An 18,027-nucleotide genomic window follows, 5' to 3' on the forward strand; every position below is an offset into this window, starting at 1 on the left:
TTAATGCCGCCATTGCTAATTTTTTGTAGTTGTTTTATTTTATTACCTCAAAATTTTGTTTGATTTTATTTGAATTCTATGAGCAAGAAATGGGAATGAATTGGATAATTTTGAGAAGATGTGGAATTTATATATAGGATATTTTAGGTGAAGTTAGTTTAGTTAGTTGAAAGTTTATGTGGTTATAAATTGAAAACTTTCTATTTTTGTGCAAGTTGGTTATCTTTAGTAATATGAGAGAATTTCCCAAAGATTTTAAAATATAACTAACTAATCAATGGATCATACCACCGTAATTCCTTTTACAAAATAAAATCTTAAATAACTAAAATCCCCTCTAAAATTCTTATCCCCACATAAGCATAAGAAGAACCACAAATACAAAGAGGGGACAATATTTTTTTACAACTAACTGAATCTATTAAGAGAATCATCTTAGGAAGTTGAAGGGGGATTCGCAAGAAATATATATTAAAAACAACAGAAACGATGTACCAAAAATAAAACAAAAAATGGCGACAAAGGTGGTGAAGTTGTTGTTGATGATGATTTTTGTATGTCAAATTCTTGCAAATCCGGCGGAGGGCGAAATCCTTAGTTATGAAGCAATGATGCCCGATATTATCCCTCGTCAAACGTCACCACCCCAACCGGTAAACAACTACACCAGCGGTCCCCTAAGGGTTAGCCCGCCACCCTCGAGGGATGTTTAGGCTAGTACAATTTCTAATGAGATGTAACACAAAATTGTAAACAAAAAGGCTGTGAGCATTGTTTTAATTGTATGGATTGTACCTGCTCGACTCTGCTCACATAATGGATCACCTTTTCAAAAAGGCTTCGGCTGTTGGCTTTTATCAAAAAATTATAATATTATCAATATATTTATCAATTACCAATAAACTACCAATTATGAATCAATATTCTATTACTAACACGTTTCTCCTTTAACAAGTAAGCTGGAGATTCGAGTCACCTCGAAAAGGAATGAAGAACCATTTTCGAGTATGCTTAAAATATAAAAAATAGTACTAGTAGTAAACAAATAAAAATTGAAATACTTTTATAGTGAATGAATACAATGAAATACTATCTTTAATTTGTGGAAATTCACCATTGTACAGAAAACTATAAATGTACTTCACAAACTGCACTACATGTAAAATTGGCTTGAACCGGGTGTACAACACAGAGGACGGGAAGTTAACCCTTTTTAAAAAACATATCCATAAAAAATAAAAATGTCACCGAAGTAGTCATTTTTTTTACGGTTCCGTCAAAAAACTAATGGTCAATGCTAATTGCACAGTGGCATGACCGTTAGTTTTTTACGGAACCATAAAAAAAGGACCACTATGACAATGATTTCATTTGTTATAGACATGTTTTCAAAAAGTGAATGTTTTGGACCATATTCATATTTTGGTCATATGTTTAGGACCAAAATTGACATTTACTCATTTATTTATTTATCTTTCCTATCAAACTATATCTGAGAGTATATATATATATGGTAATGATAAAATGCAAACTCTAAATATTGTATAAACTCCAAACTATGATCTGTACCGTTTGAAAATGTCAACAGATGACAAAATAATAGCAACAAAAAATGTTAACACAACATCAACCGTTGACATTGTGTTAATATTTTTTGTTTCTATTAATTTTGTCATCTTTTGACATTTTCTAACTGTCCAGATCATAGTTTGAAGTTTGTACAATATTTAAAATTTGTATTTGATCATATGAGTCTATAACATCAATCAGTACGATTTTAGTAAATTAAGTGAAACAATTGCCATAAAGTATATTGTGCCTAAAAATATTATAATATCAACATATAATATTAATCTGAAATATCAATACATTGATTTTTGAATTTTTGAATGACTTAGACGGATATTATTATGATATTTTTATCATTAAAGAAATTTTCATACTGCATTGGGCAATAGAAACATGCACAAAATAAAGAAAAGATATACTCCTGATCTGTTTAATTTAAAATGATTTTTCTTCATACTTTTAAATGAAAGTATCATCATTTATACATAATTTTGTTTATTCTCATCAAACAAAATAATATTGCATAAAATTTATATATAAAAAAGAAAATCCTTCACTTTATGATGATAAAAGAAGTACTAGTTTTTATTTGAAGATATACTATTCAATACTAATATTTATTTTACAATAAAAATTATTATTATTTCTATTTTAGTATAGAGTGAACTACATCAAAAGTCCCTAATTTTTTGGTCTGTGACACTGTAGGTCCCTAACAAAAAAAAATATCGTCAGATGACCCTAACGTTAAACATAATCACGAATCATGTTTTTTAGCCACTTTTCGGACGAAAATGCCCAAATGGCTTGAAGTGCATTTTTGGCAATCCCTAAATTCGCTGACTATGAATTCTGTCACATTTATGTCAGCAACTTCTTATGTGATATCCTAATAAGTTATGATACTTCATACGTGATTAAAGTTTTGTCAATATTTGTACACAAAAAAAAACTTCTTATATTCCTCTATTTCTAGTTAGTGGTAACAATATACTAGGTATATCATATAGGAAATTCACTGAGAAACAACCAAAATATGGAAAAGTGAAGTTATTTATGAAATAAAATCTGAATCAATAATACACAGAATAAAAAATATTTCATATTTTATTAAATGATACAGTATTATTTTTTTGAAACACTGACATTAAAAATATTTTTTCATTATATATCATCGATCTAATTTGTTAATGTAAGCCTAACTTTAAGACGATTTTATATTTATTAATATTTTATTAAGAATTATAATTTAGCTTAAACTGAAATTTTTGACATCATATGAATATTCAATCTTTATATATAAATTTGCATAGTTTCTTGTCATTCATGATAAAATTGAAACATGAGTAATATTTTGAAAATATTCAAACATGTGACATTAGCTATTTAATCCTTGTAGATTTTTTTATTAATAATAGTATCTGAAATTAAGACAATGTAAATTTATAAATTAATACTGCAAAATTGGGATACTATCATAATAAATAAAATCGATCGATAAATCAAGGTAAAAAATAAATAAAAATTAGTGGAAATAGAAAACATCGAAAAATACCTAAAAGTGAGTTTTATAAGGAAGAAAGAGTCTCATTTTATTATTTTCATATTAATTAATGCAGATAATGATAAATATGTATATTATAAAAAAATTAGAAAGTGTAAATAATGACAAAGTTTTAATTTAGTATGAAGTACTAGAATTTATTAGAAAATTACATAAGAAGTTGCTGACAAAAATGTGGCAGAAATCACATGTCAACAATATAATGAAGTGACAAAAATGCCCTTTTAGGGCCTAAGGGTATTTTGGTTCGAAAAAATATGATTCGTGATTATATTTAACATTCGGGTCATCTAACGCTATTTTTTTGTTAGGGACCTGCAGTGTCACAAATTGAAAAGTTAGGGACTTTGAGGTAGTTCACTCTTTATTATATCTATAATATACTCCCTCCGTTCCAAGATAATTAGAATATTTTTTTTGGCACGAGAATAAGAAATTGATATGTTAAAAGTTAAAATGGAGAGAATAAAATAAAAGAGAAAATAAAGTAAAAGAAATGAACAAAGAGTAAAGTAGGAGAGATGATAAAGTTTTTACCAAAAAAATGAAATAATTCAACTATCGAGATTCAACTACATTGATATTTGATATAGAGGAAATACAAAATAACAAAGACACCAAATTATGGTATGCTGAAACAAAATATTTAGCTTTATTTTGATTCGGATAAAGAAATAATATCAGTAGTAATTTAATTTTGAAATTCACAAATGAGGAATAAAAAAAAAATTAAATACAGCCCATTCTACTGTCATGGAAAAGGAAAATTAACAAAAATACACAAATTCTAAATTAGCCCCAAATTTTCTCTAAATCACCATTCGCCGCCGTAATCTTGGCCCCACCGCCGATTAAGCTCCAGCGCCGACGTAGCCGGCTCCTTTGGCATTCTACAGCTTTGCGTATTTATCTATTCGTTCAAGATCCTTGCGTGACGCTTTCTATTTATGCGCGCATTCTGGATTGCCCTGTTAGTGTGTTCATCTTCTTGTTTTGTTGTTTGATTTGATTTCTCGCTGCAATCAATATTAGCCCCAATTGAAAATTCAGCGTTGGTTTGCTCAGAATTTATGAACTAATTTGATTTCCCCCAATTTGGTGAAGCCCTAGCAATTTCGAATATTATTGATTTTCAGCCAATTTTGACTTTATCAGTTGTATGAAGCTGATAATAGCCTATATATTTGCGACGATTGCAATCTGAATGCGTTTTATGCACGCGATCACTTCTGAGAAATTTAATGCTGTAAACTTGCTTTAGCTTGTCTGGTGTGGGAACTGGAATTCTGAATGAAAGAACTCGAACCTTTTGTGATTCTGCTTAGATTAACTAAGAAATTAAACCCAATGCTGTTTGTTTCATTCTGTTCATTGTATGCGTCTTTGTACTCTGTATGTGTTTGTGCTTGTAATCATTCTTCTGGAAAATGCATAGTACTATAAAATGGGTTTTTTGTGCATGATTTGGGTTATCGATGACCTTAGTTTTCTCAAAGAGCTTGCTTTTTGGAAATTTTGGGTATCCTTTCTCTCTCATGAGCCCCTTGTTGTTTTGGGTTGTCATCTTCACAGAAGTGATCTTGCAGCTCTGACTGCTCCTTTCACTGTTTTTACTGTGTATCTCTTCTATACAGGTGGTGAAGAGTTAGTTTATGAATTTATGCATATATATTAGTATTCAATAAGAAAATAAATGAGACTTCTTAGCAAACAATTTAACTATCAGTTTAGCTGTGCTTTTGAATTTTTATATGATGATCTATGCTTGATTGTTAATGCCTTCAAGCTTACATGTTGTTCTTTTAAGTATTTTCTAAATCTTCATCCACTCGCTTCTCTTACTCATCCATTTTTCTCACACTATTGGGATTTGATTTACAGGTATTCGTGTCTGGCTTGGAATTGTGTGGTTTGAACATTACTAGATTAAACTTTGTTTTGACTCCCTTGTTGTGGTCTTTGGCTCTAGTTGGGGATAGAACTTCATGCTACAAAGGACATATTTATTGGTCTAAGATAAAGATGAATTTACAGACACATACAGGGCAGATCTCAGGCCAGATACCCAACCAAGCTGGTACTATGTTGCCTGGGCTACCACAGCAAAATGGGAACCCTATGGTCAGCCAAATGCAGAATTCTAATGTTCATCGAAATGTCCCCAATATGGATCCAGAAACTATTAAAAGACGCAAATACATGCAAGAAAAAATGTAAGGATATTGTTCATCAAGTAAATAGCAAATTTCCGTGGATATATATGTTCGTTTACATCCTTTGTAATTCTTATGATATGTTTACTTGTATTTGGTTTCTTGAAAATACATGCAACTGAGTGCTTGGAGGACCATCAAGCATCAACAAGTTGAAGTGTGTTTTGCATAGTATTGCTTAGTTGTCAGACATTTGATTCTTACATGGACTACGAATATAGAGCTGTTCTATTTCTTGATTTGATGATTAGATTCAAATTGAATCATTCAATGACTTTTGATTCCTGATAGTGATATGTGGATCCAGTAAAAGTCATCGTTCTTGAAAGTTATTTAGGAAGCTTTGCTAGGCAGCAGATAATTGTTGCTTTATCTGTCTCTATAATTTCTGGCCCATTTTAATTTTCTGCTTATATTTTACGTTTAAAATGATCAATTGGGTTGGTTGATAGCATTGTTACATCCATCAGCTCTAAAATTTTTGGCATCACGTCACATCAATGAAATGACATGCTTTTGCTTATCTGCTATTCTGGTTGGACTGTTGGATCATTTCTACTTGTGCTATTTTTTGGGTTTCTGGTTATTGTGTAGGAATAGGTGAAAGTTACTTCTAAGTTCTGAAAAAATGCTATAAGAATTGCTTGCTTGATTAATGATGCTAAAGGTTTAGTCTCTTTGTTCTGCAGCTGGAACTTTCTAATGCAGCGGCGACAGCAATCTCCTGAGGTTCCCAACAGGAGAATGGTTGATATAGTGAAACGTCTAGAAGATGGTTTATTCAGAAATGCCACGACAATGGTGTGTTACTTTTTATTCCACTTCATCATGCAATCATCCTCCTTGTGTAGCTAATCTTTTTGTGCATAACATTGTATATGAATTTTCATGTTGACATTGAAGTTATATACGCATAAATTTTCAAGAACCTTAAATATGTATTTGTATGTGTGTTGGAAAATTGTTAGCATAACTACTTATGTGATTGGTTAGTTTTCATATGTCCTCTGCGTTTATATTTCTTATTATGTCATCTATGTCAGGAGGAGTACCTAAACCTGGAAACTTTGGAAAGGCGTTTGCATATTCTGATTAAGCGCTTCCCTACAAGTAATCACAATCAGCAATTGTCACATGCCAATTCTTCCCCTTCCGTTGGTACAATGATACCCACACCCGGGTTTCAACAAACTGGGAACTCAAGCTTCGTTGGAACTTCATTAGTGGATAATTCTTTTGGGAATAGTAGTTCCAACACAATTGCATCATCCACCGTCTATCCGGGAAGCTTTTTTCCAACTCAAAATGGGTCTTCTGGAATTGTGCATGGTAGCTCATTTAGTTCATCAGATATTTATTAGCTATTTCATCAACATAGCACATCTGGTTGTCTTTTCACTCAACTAAAGGAATAGTTTTCTGCAGGAGCTTTGGCTGGTGGGTATCAGCAGTCACCTAATGCTTTCTTGGTCAATCCTGGGGGAAATAACATGATGGTGTCCATGGCTGTGCAAAGAATGACAAGTCAAATGATCTCAACTACTGGAATTAATAACTCCAATTCTAATGATATGATTGCTAACACTAGCAATAACAAGTCATTGAAAATTGAGCCATCAGACGTTGGAGCATGTTCTGATGTTGACTCTACAACTGCATCACAGCCTACTTTGCAAAAACAGCATGTTGGTGGTCAGAATTCTCGTGTTCTACACAATATTGGTGGGCAAATGGTTAGTGGAGGCAGTTCTATGTTGCAGCAGAAAAACTTTGGAATAACTCATGGGCCCCTAAGTGGAGGGTTTGGAATGATGGGAAAGAATACACCTGTCATGAATAGTCCAGGAACCACTGAGGGACATTTATCTGGAACTATACATTTAAATTCCACCAAGCCCTTGTCTCAGCATCTTGACCAGCATCAACAAAGACTAGTAACACAAGGTATTTTATTCGATCTACACCACTATAGCCATGCTTATGTGTCTTACGTGTTTTCCGATATCCTTAATGTAATGAGAGTTAGTTGAGGATTCCCCTGAAACTTCTAGTATGTATTCCTTTTGACACTATTCTGTTTGACAGGTGATGCCTACGGAATTGGTGCTACTGGGTCCGGAAACATGTACATTCCTGCAACAACTGTTGGGTCCACGATCAGCAACCCGAGCTTGAATTCCATATCCATGCAATCAATGCACACGACAGATTCTCATTTGATGACCAATAACCAGTCAAATGTATGTTCTTCTCAACAGGCAACTGTGGATCCCCACTCAAGAGATCAATCACAAAAGGTGAATTTTCAATCTCAGTACTCAGTGAAAGAAAATCTTGTGCAACCTCACCAACAGCAGCTGTTTCAACAGCCATCCCAGCAGCTTCAGGAGCGAAAACCATCTCAGAATCAATTGCAACAAAAAAGCCAAATGCCGAACCAGTATTTGATGAGAAATGATTCTTTCGGTCAATCCCATCTGTCGCCCAGTATAATATTTGAGGTAAAGCAGGAGATTGGAACAGAGCATCATAATGAAGGTCTACAGTCAAAAGCCACCCACTCCTTCCATTCTGATTTGCAGAATCAGTTCCAGTCAAATTCTGTAGACGACCATCCAGGAGCTGCTAAGCCTTTTTCTCATTCATCTGTGCCGCATAATGCCCCATCCTTGCACCCGCAGCAATTTGTGTGTAACACTAGTGATTGTACTAGTCCTTGTGGTGGTGTTCAACCAGATGTAGCTTTGGGCAGTCAGCGGTATTCTAAGCCTCCAGATGTGGACGCATCAGGAAGACTCCCAATTGATCAGACTATTCAAAATGAAAAATATCAGAGACTAATGAGGCAAGATGGAGCTCAACTAAATAATTTATCCTCAGAAGAATCTGTTATTGACTACTCTGGAAATTCTAGATCAACAGAACCAGTGAACACAAGTGACCCAGCATCTCGAACCTATAGCATTATTCGCGAAAAACAGTTCAAGAACCAACAGAGGTGGTTGCTGTTTTTGCGGCATGCTCGTCGATGTCATTTCCTAGAAGGTAAATGCCCCGAGCCTAACTGCTTAACTGCTCAGAAGCTGTTGAAGCATATTGGAAGTTGCAACAATTTCTCTTGTTCATACCCTCGTTGCCGTGTTACATGGGATTTAGTCAATCATCATAGGCGCTGTCAGGATTCAAATTGCCCTGTATGTATTCCTGTTAAGAATTTTATGCAGACCCACTTCAAGACATTTGCTCGTTCTAATTTGAAGTCTGGGTTGCCTACGGTAGTCAATGAATCTTCAAATGCCCATGATATTGCTGGAACTTTGGGAAGGTCTACTCCAAAGATGGACCCAGTGATGGCTGAAACTCCTGAAGATGTACAACCTCCTATTAAACGCGTGAAAGTCGAGCAAAGCCTGCAGTCTCTTGTCCCTAGCAGTGTATGCTCTGTGGCGTTGGCATCTGCTATAAGTGATGGTCATATCCATAATGTACAGCATAGTGAAAAGGATCACGATTACCATATTCCAGTAAAACCTGAAATTAGTGATCTGAAAGTAGCAGTGAAAGCCCCCGTAAACGTTGCACAGGAATGTCCCAATATTGAGATAACAAAGGGTAACGTGGATGATTCCTACATAGAAACTCTGAAAGGTGATGGTGCCACACTTAGTGATTCTGTTGGATGTGGTGCTCAGCAGCTCATTAAGACAGAAAAGGATACAGCGCAAGCTAAGCTGGAAAACACTTCATTACCTCCTGAGGGTTCATCCAAGTCCGGGAAGCCAAAAATAAAGGGAGTATCAATGATAGAATTATTTACCCCTGAAATGGTCCGCCAACATATTATGGGTCTCCGGCAGTGGGTAGGACAGGTCAGTCTTGTTCATTTTCTCAATGATGCTTACTGTATTCCTTTTGAAGGCTTGCTAGTGTTACTTTTAGAAATTTGAAGAATCTTATGAAATTTCATCACTGTTGTAATATTTAAATTTGCTTTCAGTTATCTAATCACACAGTTAGGAAATCATTTGTGTTCTTTTGCTTTAGTTTGTTGTATTTGATATAGACTAAGATTACTTCAATGACCCGTTCTTGCTCTGAGACTTTGATGATTTCTTGCCCTTGGCAAGCTTGCATAGATACCTTAAACAGCTGGAGGCAACTTTATCAGTTTGCTCGCCTTTTTGATAGCTATTCTAGATGAGGATCCTTAAATTCATTCTTCAATATTAAAGTTGATTTATGAGGCCATCCTTTTTTATTATTATTTTTTTCTTCTTAGATATTTCTTTGCTTCATATCCCATGTTTTTGTATTTGGAAGAGGGATGGGACAAAAACTTGTCATTTTGCTGGATTAGATCTCACTCAGTTATGCCTTCACCTTCCTCCTAATGAAGCATCATATATCATATATGCTCTACAAATGTGTCATTCACCTTCCTCTATGAAATTTGTAATTACTCTTTTTGATCCACAGAGCAAAGCAAAGGCAGAAAGAAATCAGGCAATGGAGCATTCAATGAGTGAAAATTCTTGTCAGCTCTGTGCAGTTGAGAGGCTTAGCTTTGAACCTCCTCCTGTGTATTGTACTCTCTGTAGTATTCGTATTAAAAGAAATGGAATGTATTACTCCTTCGGGTCTGGGGAAACCCGTCATTGCTTCTGCAATCACTGCTATACCATTTCTCATGGAGACACTATTGCAGTAGATGGCACGACTATTCCAAAGGGAAGGATGGAGAAAAAGAAAAATGACGAGGAAACTGAAGAATGGGTAATGCCTTTTCTACTTTCGTTGTTGTTCTATTTTGATACATGGTGTTCGATTACACTAAGTATTTGTTTCTTGCAGTGGGTTCAATGTGACAAGTGTGAAGCTTGGCAGCATCAAATCTGCGCATTGTTTAATGGTAGAAGGAATAATGGTGGAGAAGCGGAGTATACTTGTCCAAATTGTTATATGGCAGAAGTTGAAATGGGAGAACGTGCACCATTGCCACAGAGTGCTGTTCTTGGTGCAAAAGATTTGCCTAGATCACATCTAAGTGATCACTTGGAGCAGCGTTTAATTGTAAAATTGAAGCAAGAGAGGCTGGACAGATCTAGGCATCAAGGCAAAAGTTATGATGAGGTGATTAGCTTTTACTTTTGTGCAGCGTGGGATGTTTTGTTTGCTCACACACACACACAAATATATTATCAAGAATGTGGTTTATATTGCGAAGTCGTTTATGCATTTATTAGCTTTTTGTTTAATGGTCACTGTCTATGTCACGATTAAAGCCCCTGGAATATTTAAAGTAAATCTGTGAACTTTTGCTAAACTGTCCAGGTCCCAGGAGCAGAAGAACTTGTTGTAAGAGTGGTATCATCAGTGGACAAAAAGTTGGATGTCAAGCCTCGCTTCCTGGAGATTTTTCAAGAGGAAAACTATCCAACAGAGTATCCTTATAAATCTAAGGTCATCCATACTACTCGATATTACTGCTTTTAAATTTTTTCTATATAAGCTCTATCAAAATATTGTCAGTACGAATCTACTCTAATCTCTGTGCTTTTAGAAGTCAATTGATATTGAACACTAAGAATTGCATTAAGCCATTCAATGATACAAATGGATATGAAGATGTTCTATATGTTAACCTTATAATGAGTTTGGAAATATTCAATGATTTTTTTTGCCATTATGTGAAAGACTTGGAACTTATAGAGGTGAAATCTGGTTGTTGCTATTTTTTCCTTTTTTATGGGTGGGGAGAGCAGATTGAGATGTAAGTGGAGATTTGTTTCTTGATATGCGTCCTTACTTAAATTAGTGCCTTTTTTGTTTGCAAATACTGGAAGCCAAGTTAAGCAAGGTGTTTCAATTGCTATTACGAATTTGCTGCTCCATCAATTTGCTGTAACTGTATTTTATATGCTACAGGCGGTACTGTTATTTCAGAGAATTGAGGGTGTTGAAGTATGCTTGTTTGGCATGTATGTTCAAGAATTTGGATCTGAATGCCAGCAGCCAAACAATCGAAGAGTCTACATCTCTTACCTGGACTCTGTTAAGTATTTTAGACCAGAAGTCAAAACAGTCTCAGGAGAGGCTCTAAGGACATTTGTGTACCATGAAATTTTGGTATGTTATCATACTATTCTATTTCCCTTACAGTTTACAAAAGAATGTTACAATTATATTCTTAGTAATTTTTATATATATCTAATTCAGATTGGATATCTGGACTACTGCAAAATGTGTGGTTTTACAAGCTGCTACATCTGGGCATGCCCTCCGCTGAAGGGTGAGGACTACATTTTGTATTGTCACCCAGAAATTCAAAAGACGCCCAAATCTGATAAACTTCGAGAGTGGTAGGTACCATTACTTTCTAAATGTGAGCGCTAATGCACAGCAGTGTTTCACCGTTCTCTCTTTCAGGTACTTGGCCATGCTACGAAAAGCCACAAGGGAAAACATCGTCGTGGAGCTTACTAATATGTATGAACATTTCTTTGTTTCAACTGGTGAATGTAAAGCAAAGGTAACTGCATCTCGGTTGCCATACTTTGAAGGAGATTATTGGCCTGGTGCTGCGGAGGACTTCATCTATCAATTTCAACAAGAAGAAGATGGGAGAAAACATTCTAAGAAGGGAACTTTGAAAAAGAGCATTACAAAAAGAGCTTTAAGGGCATCTGGACAAACTGATCTTTCTAGCAATGCATTAAAGGATCTGATGTTAATGCATAAGGTAAGATCTTTCTCATAATTTTACTTTGATTGTTTCCTTTTCGTACTTACAAGACTAAGTAATTACTGCTTCTATTTTCTTTTAGTGTTACCAAAAAAAACTTCTTTGTTTCCCTAGCTTGGTGACTCCATAACTACATGTAAGGAGGATTTCATCATGGTTCACTTACAGCATTCATGTTCTCATTGCTGCATCCTAATGTTTTCTGGAAAACGGTGGGTCTGCAAGCAGTGCAAAAAGTTTCATCTTTGTGATAAGTAAGGATTCTATTCACTTCCTGCCTCAGTTATCATAAATCTTCTTGTTGATTTCATTTCCAAGCTGTGGTATTTACTCTTTAATATCCTTGAGATAGGCCTCACCAATTAGATACTTGCGCTAGCTACATAATCATTGTTGACATACCAACATTTCTTGGCAAATTTGAGAGTTCTCCAAATTTTTGTCCGTTGCATCCTGGAATTCCATCATGATGCATGTTATATCTGTAGAGCAGTGTACTAATCCCCTCTTTTCTACTCTTATAGGTGCTATGATGCTGAGCGGAAACGTGATGATAGGGAGAGGCATCCTGTAAACTACAAGGATGTGCATGCACTTTATCCTGTACGTCTGTAGGATCAAAATGATTAAATGAATTTGAGCTTAGCATTTGGACTAAGAAATTTAAGAATCTGCAGGTTGACATTGCTGAAGTCCCCGATGATACTAAAGATAATGAGAATCTTGAAAGTGAGTTTTTTGACACAAGGCAAGCATTTCTCAGTCTTTGTCAAGGAAACTATTATCAATATGATACTCTTCGCCGAGCTAAGCATTCTTCTATGATGGTCTTGTATCATCTGCACAATCCGACTGCACCTGCTTTTGTCATAACATGCACAAAATGCAACCTTGATATTGAGAGTGGGCAAGGTTGGCGCTGTGAGACATGCCCCGAATATGATATATGCAACGCTTGCTATCAGAAGGATGGAGGAAAGGATCATCCTCATAAATTAACTAAAAATCAGTCCATTGACCCCAATGCACAAAACAAAGAAGCCAAGCAATTACGACTCTCACAGGTATATTTATCACATACAATCCACCACCCACCGATGTTGTATTCTAGTGCCCGGCTCGTGACATGGATTTCTTTGACTTGTTTTGCAGGTGAGGAAAATGCTCGATCTCCTGGTGCACGCTTCTCAGTGCCGGTCAACCCTTTGCCAGTATCCAAACTGTCGCAAGGTCAAGGGACTTTTCCGCCATGGCATCCTGTGCAAAAGGCGTGCGGCAGGAGGCTGCCATATGTGTACAAAAATGTGGCAGCTTCTCCAGCTTCACGCCCGAGCATGCAAAGAATCTGACTGCAATGTACCACGTTGCAGGTTTGTTCACAAAACTCCTCATATCAACCAAGTACTCCTCTCTCTTGTCATCATAAACACACGTATATGAATCCCCTCATGCTCAATGCAGGGACTTGAGGGAACACCTGAGAAGGCTGCAGCACCAAGCAGATTCGCGACGAAGGGCTGCTGTAATAGAAATGATGAGGCAACGTGCAGCAGAGGTCGCAGGCAGTTCTTGATCACCCAAGCTGTATATATCAATAGCGAGCCAGAAAATTCCTTGGTTATTGCGAAACTAAATATCTGTTTTTTTGTGTCTCTGCTGCAAATGAAACCCACAGGAGTTCAGGTTCGTTCACCCCTCAACGATATTTTTCATTCATACGTCGTCATATGAACTAGCTTCTAGTATAATTTAGATGGGAAAAAAGGGTACAGAAATCAGTCTTGATTCTTTGTATTTTGTTTACATAGTATTTCTCCCCTGTCATCATTCGATGGCTGAGTGTATCATAACTTTTACTTGCTTAGTTTTAATGGAGAAGCGCATTTTTCCTATCTTTACTACTACAAAATTTGACGAAGCAGTACATTTGTAACAAACCTCGTACTACTTATTTGTTCCTTGTGTTGGGAGGAGTACTTCTTAGCTTACCACTTAAGTAAATTAGGAAGCAAAACATATGTGAATTTCACTACTTTTCTTTTTTTTTGTATAAATTTTTGCTTCTGTTGGGAGCAAGCACATGTTCTTCACAAACTAATCCATTTAAATTGCCCCCATGTACCCAAATTGTATTCACACATAATTCCCAATCTCAATGATGAATCCAAGAACTATTTCTCTCATCAATCTCTATATTTTAGCCATTTCCACACCATTAGCCTTCACCAATTGCATATCAAGCTATGGTAACACTTCTTTTCCACTATACACAATCAATCAGTGGCGGAACTAGAAAAAATTTCTGAGAGCTCCATTTTCTCAAAATTTGTCTTTTTCCGCCAATGCGCACACACATATAGAGAAAGAAAATGTTATGTTACATTCCTTATCTCAAAATTAACTAATTGGCTTCGATTTTTACGCCATTTGTTAAATTAACGACGTTAATAATGATTTTAATGTCGTTTCTATTTATATATATCTATTTTTTTCTAAATTCAATTTAACAAATATTTTTTTAGATCAAAGCATAGACTCAATCAAGAATGCAGCTACAACACAAAGTGCTCAACTCCAACCTACTTCACCATATCAAACTCCTCAAAACTACCCTCCATTGTGCTCGTATCCACCGCCGTCGTCGTCGTCGACGCCCTCTTCAACGACCCTCCCGCCACCCACGCGCCCTCCAACTCCGCCATCCCTAACACCTCCGTCGCCCTCCGCGAAACCCGGCCACGGGTCGTGGTGCGTGGCGAAGCCCTCGGTGCCCGTCCCGACGATCCAGCAGGCGTTGGACTACGCCTGCGGGTCGGGGGCGGACTGCGGGCCGACGCAGCCGGGAGGCGCGTGCTCCCAACCGGACACGGTGGTTGCGCATGCTTCCTTTGCTTTCAATAGTTATTGGCAAAAGACTAAATCTAGTGGTGGAACTTGTGACTTTGGAGGCTCGGCTATGGTTGTCAATGTTGATCCAAGTAAGTTTTTTTTTTCGAAATTAAACAACACAACAATTGCTATCGCTTGCGATTTGGTTATACAATATCTTCACAATCAATAATTTTTTTCTTCTATTTTTCATCCGTTCACCAAAATTCATTGCTTTAATTTCTTCTCTAATTTTTCTTCATCTTAAACTAACAATATTTCAATTATTTAATCTCTATGGTATTTTATTAATTTTATGTTAAATATGCTATCAAGATTAATTAGTAATAGACGGAGAGAATAGTTGTTAAAATGTATTAATTACGATATGCTTAATATAGTGATAAGGTATGTTACGAATCTAAATATCATAGCAAATTGAAAAAAAAGAAAGAAAGACAAGAGGTAAAACGTTGCTTAAACACATGTATAAAGCATAAATCAAGAATTTTATGCTTTGTGTGTGAGTTAGAGTTACATATAAACGATCATATATATATTTAATTAATATACTCGGCATTAAGGTACCTAAAATTTTATTTGGGATATATTTTAGAGCATTTCAAAATTTAGGTTCGAATATCAAAATTTATTAAATAGGATACAATTCAATAAATATTGATATTGTAGAGTATATTTGATTTTTGAGCCTATGTATATATAGAAACAGAAACAATTGTATAAACTGGTCTACCAAATAAACTATTCAATTGTTAAAATAACACAAGGCCCAGTAAGACTAAATCCAATTTGAGCCCAATAAGGATTTACTTTGGGACCAACTTGGAGAAAGTTCCGTTAACAAACTGCAACTTAGTTGGTAAGATGAATATCTTAAACAGTAGGTCGAATGTTCGAGTTATTAGGATTGAGCTGAATGAGCCTAGTATCATATTTTGATATAACACTAATGTAAGATCAAGTTATACTTATACATGTACCTTTTCATCGTACTACTACAATTTTTTTGAAACAAATGTGAAATCCCATCCAATATAAAAGTTTGGGTTGAAAAGTTTTATCATAATTAAAATAAATAAATTATTCAGCTCTCGATGATGAAACTTTTACATTTTGCGCAGGTTATGATCAGTGCCATTTCCTCTCCACTTGAAGAATATTACAAGGCACAATAAAATTAAACAAATTTGCTGGTAATTGTTGTATGCAATTAAAGAAATGCACATTTGTTTAAGCTCTACAATAATTTGTAGTTTAGGTAAGGATTTATGTTATTTCTAGTTTTATAATATATCTTTCCCAAAAAGCTCTATGCTGCTATATAATTTTATTTATTTGAATCGAATAATATGTTGATTAGTGTTTTATATCGTTGTAAAAAATCCACAATTAATATGTTGATAAGGGTTTTGTAATCTGGAACCATGGATTTTTATCAAGTTTCTATAGACCGTTATCGCAATTTTAGCGATTATAGTTTTACATAGAGTTAATGGTAATAATGTATCTACCAATTTATTTTATAACAAATTAACAATGCTTCATAGTTTTTTATTCCAAAAATAGAGATGAAATAGTAATACATATCAGCAATAATTATAAGAAGTATTACTCCCTCCGTTCCTGATAAGAGTATGTTTTGCTATTTCCTACATCATTAAATAAGAGTTTTATTTCACTTTTATCATAAATGATAAATATGCTTCACATTTGATCGATTTATTTCGCTTACATTTTATTATAAAACTAATATATATAAGTGAAATTTATATTCCATTAACTATTTTTTAAAACTCATTCTATAAGACTATAACCAAATATGACTCTTGTTTAGAAAGGAGAAAGTATTAATTTTAAAAAAATAGTGGGAGACGTTTGTAGATAACTCCTCAAAATAGGTTACTCTAGTATTTTTGTAATCAATATCATAAAAATAGTGGATGTGTTTAATTTATCAATCGTATTGAAACATAAATATTTTTTGAAGTGGACCCAAATCAAAATAAGAGAAAATCCATAATTTTAGAAAAAATATCGAGTATTAATTAATTTACAAAAGTCTCACTATATTCGATTTTTCCCAGCTGCCGACAAGTCGAAACAAATCTAGATTTTATGTCAGAGCATCTCCAATGGTCGGCGGACAAGCAATAGCCCAGCCATAGCTCAGCCATGCCACATCAGCAGCACTAAATTCCTCCTGCCACATCAGCTGGACAAGCAACTGGACAAGCAATAGCATTGCCACATCATCAGCACTAAAAACAAATAATTAAACAATCATACAAAATACAGAATTAAATTTACGACACATATACGGGAAAATTCTCTAATAATATTAAATTTTTAAAAATACATTAATTAAAAAAAAAGTAAAAAAAATTTACATTACTTAAAAAAAATCCTAATCCACGCACGGGCCCACCCCTTCCGGCGCCGCCTCACTCCTCGCCGTCGTCGCCGCTATCCGGGACCCCCAAATTCTCTAATAATATTAAATTTTTAAAAATTGGCTCGCCGGTTCCTCGCCAATCGGGAGGCTGCAATAGCGGCGAGCGCCCGGGAATCGGCATGCCCTCGCCGAAATTCTCGCCGATTTGGCGCTCGCCGACTGCAATAGTTCGGCGAGCGCCAAAAATCGGCGAGCCGCTCGCTCGCCGACCACTGGAGATGCTCTTAGTGGTACAATTCATTGAGTGAGATGTTTCATTGAAAATAGTGTACAGTATTTTGTCCTTTGAGTAAAGATTGAAAATGAATTAAAATAAAAGGTAGTAAACCGAACTTGTTTTTATTTGCATGACTGGGTAAGTCACGGGCGAAATAGTCATAAAATCCATTCCCTCTTTCCTCTAAACTATGAAAAATTGGAACCAATTAGCCATAAGCTACCCTACCTTGTTTGGACCTTAATATAAGTGTGTACCCAAAGTCATTGAATGTAGTGAATAATGGCCAAGAATTGTGTTTACCATTTTTTGTGTTCAAGTTTTATTCAGCTAATTTTGAGAGATTGATGAGTTGGATATTCGGAAACCAGTCCTCACTCT

At 35.3% G+C, this 18,027-nt stretch overlaps 2 protein-coding genes across 3 annotated transcripts; both read left to right on the forward strand.

Annotated features, from left to right (window-relative positions):
- The first annotated feature begins 3,902 nt into the window (after positions 1-3,902).
- On the forward strand, positions 3,903-13,978 carry LOC121744014 (histone acetyltransferase HAC1-like). 2 transcript variants are annotated; one of them, XM_042137448.1, is made up of 18 exons: positions 3,903-4,103; positions 5,015-5,346; positions 6,036-6,147; positions 6,390-6,675; positions 6,772-7,290; positions 7,432-7,643; positions 7,716-9,215; positions 9,823-10,119; positions 10,198-10,476; positions 10,678-10,806; positions 11,272-11,472; positions 11,563-11,705; positions 11,773-12,085; positions 12,203-12,342; positions 12,613-12,691; positions 12,766-13,152; positions 13,241-13,458; positions 13,550-13,978. In XM_042137448.1, exons 2-18 carry the CDS (start codon positions 5,156-5,158, stop codon positions 13,659-13,661), a joined length of 5,118 nt encoding a protein of 1,705 aa, XP_041993382.1. In that variant the 5' UTR covers positions 3,903-4,103; positions 5,015-5,155; the 3' UTR covers positions 13,662-13,978. The 2 variants fall into 2 exon arrangements, with proteins under 2 accessions (XP_041993382.1, XP_041993381.1); XM_042137447.1 differs by having other exon boundaries at positions 7,432-9,215.
- A 232-nt stretch (positions 13,979-14,210) lies between these two features.
- Positions 14,211-16,342, forward strand: LOC121743830 (major pollen allergen Ole e 10-like). Its single transcript, XM_042137201.1, has 3 exons — positions 14,211-14,334; positions 14,611-15,066; positions 16,099-16,342. The coding sequence occupies exons 1-3, from the start codon at positions 14,244-14,246 to the stop codon at positions 16,128-16,130; spliced, it is 579 nt and encodes a 192-aa protein (XP_041993135.1). The 5' UTR covers positions 14,211-14,243; the 3' UTR covers positions 16,131-16,342.
- Positions 16,343-18,027: the final 1,685 nt, after the last annotated feature.

This window comes from Salvia splendens, chromosome 8 (assembly GCF_004379255.2).
Source record: "Salvia splendens isolate huo1 chromosome 8, SspV2, whole genome shotgun sequence".
In the NCBI taxonomy this organism is placed as follows: Eukaryota; Viridiplantae; Streptophyta; class Magnoliopsida; order Lamiales; family Lamiaceae; genus Salvia; species Salvia splendens.

Excerpts from the sequence above, each read along its gene's own strand:
- LOC121744014 (XM_042137447.1), top strand. The coding sequence starts at position 5,156 with ATGAATTTACAGACACATACAGGGCAGATCTCAGGCCAGATACCCAAC. Across the intron at positions 12,343-12,612 it reads AAGTTTCATCTTTGTGATAA|GTGCTATGATGCTGAGCGGA; the intron begins GTAAGGATTCTA and ends CTACTCTTATAG. Across the intron at positions 12,692-12,765 it reads ATGTGCATGCACTTTATCCT|GTTGACATTGCTGAAGTCCC; the intron begins GTACGTCTGTAG and ends AAGAATCTGCAG.
- LOC121743830 (XM_042137201.1), top strand. The coding sequence starts at position 14,244 with ATGATGAATCCAAGAACTATTTCTCTCATCAATCTCTATATTTTAGCC. Across the intron at positions 14,335-14,610 it reads CAATTGCATATCAAGCTATG|ATCAAAGCATAGACTCAATC; the intron begins GTAACACTTCTT and ends ATATTTTTTTAG. Across the intron at positions 15,067-16,098 it reads GGTTGTCAATGTTGATCCAA|GTTATGATCAGTGCCATTTC; the intron begins GTAAGTTTTTTT and ends CATTTTGCGCAG.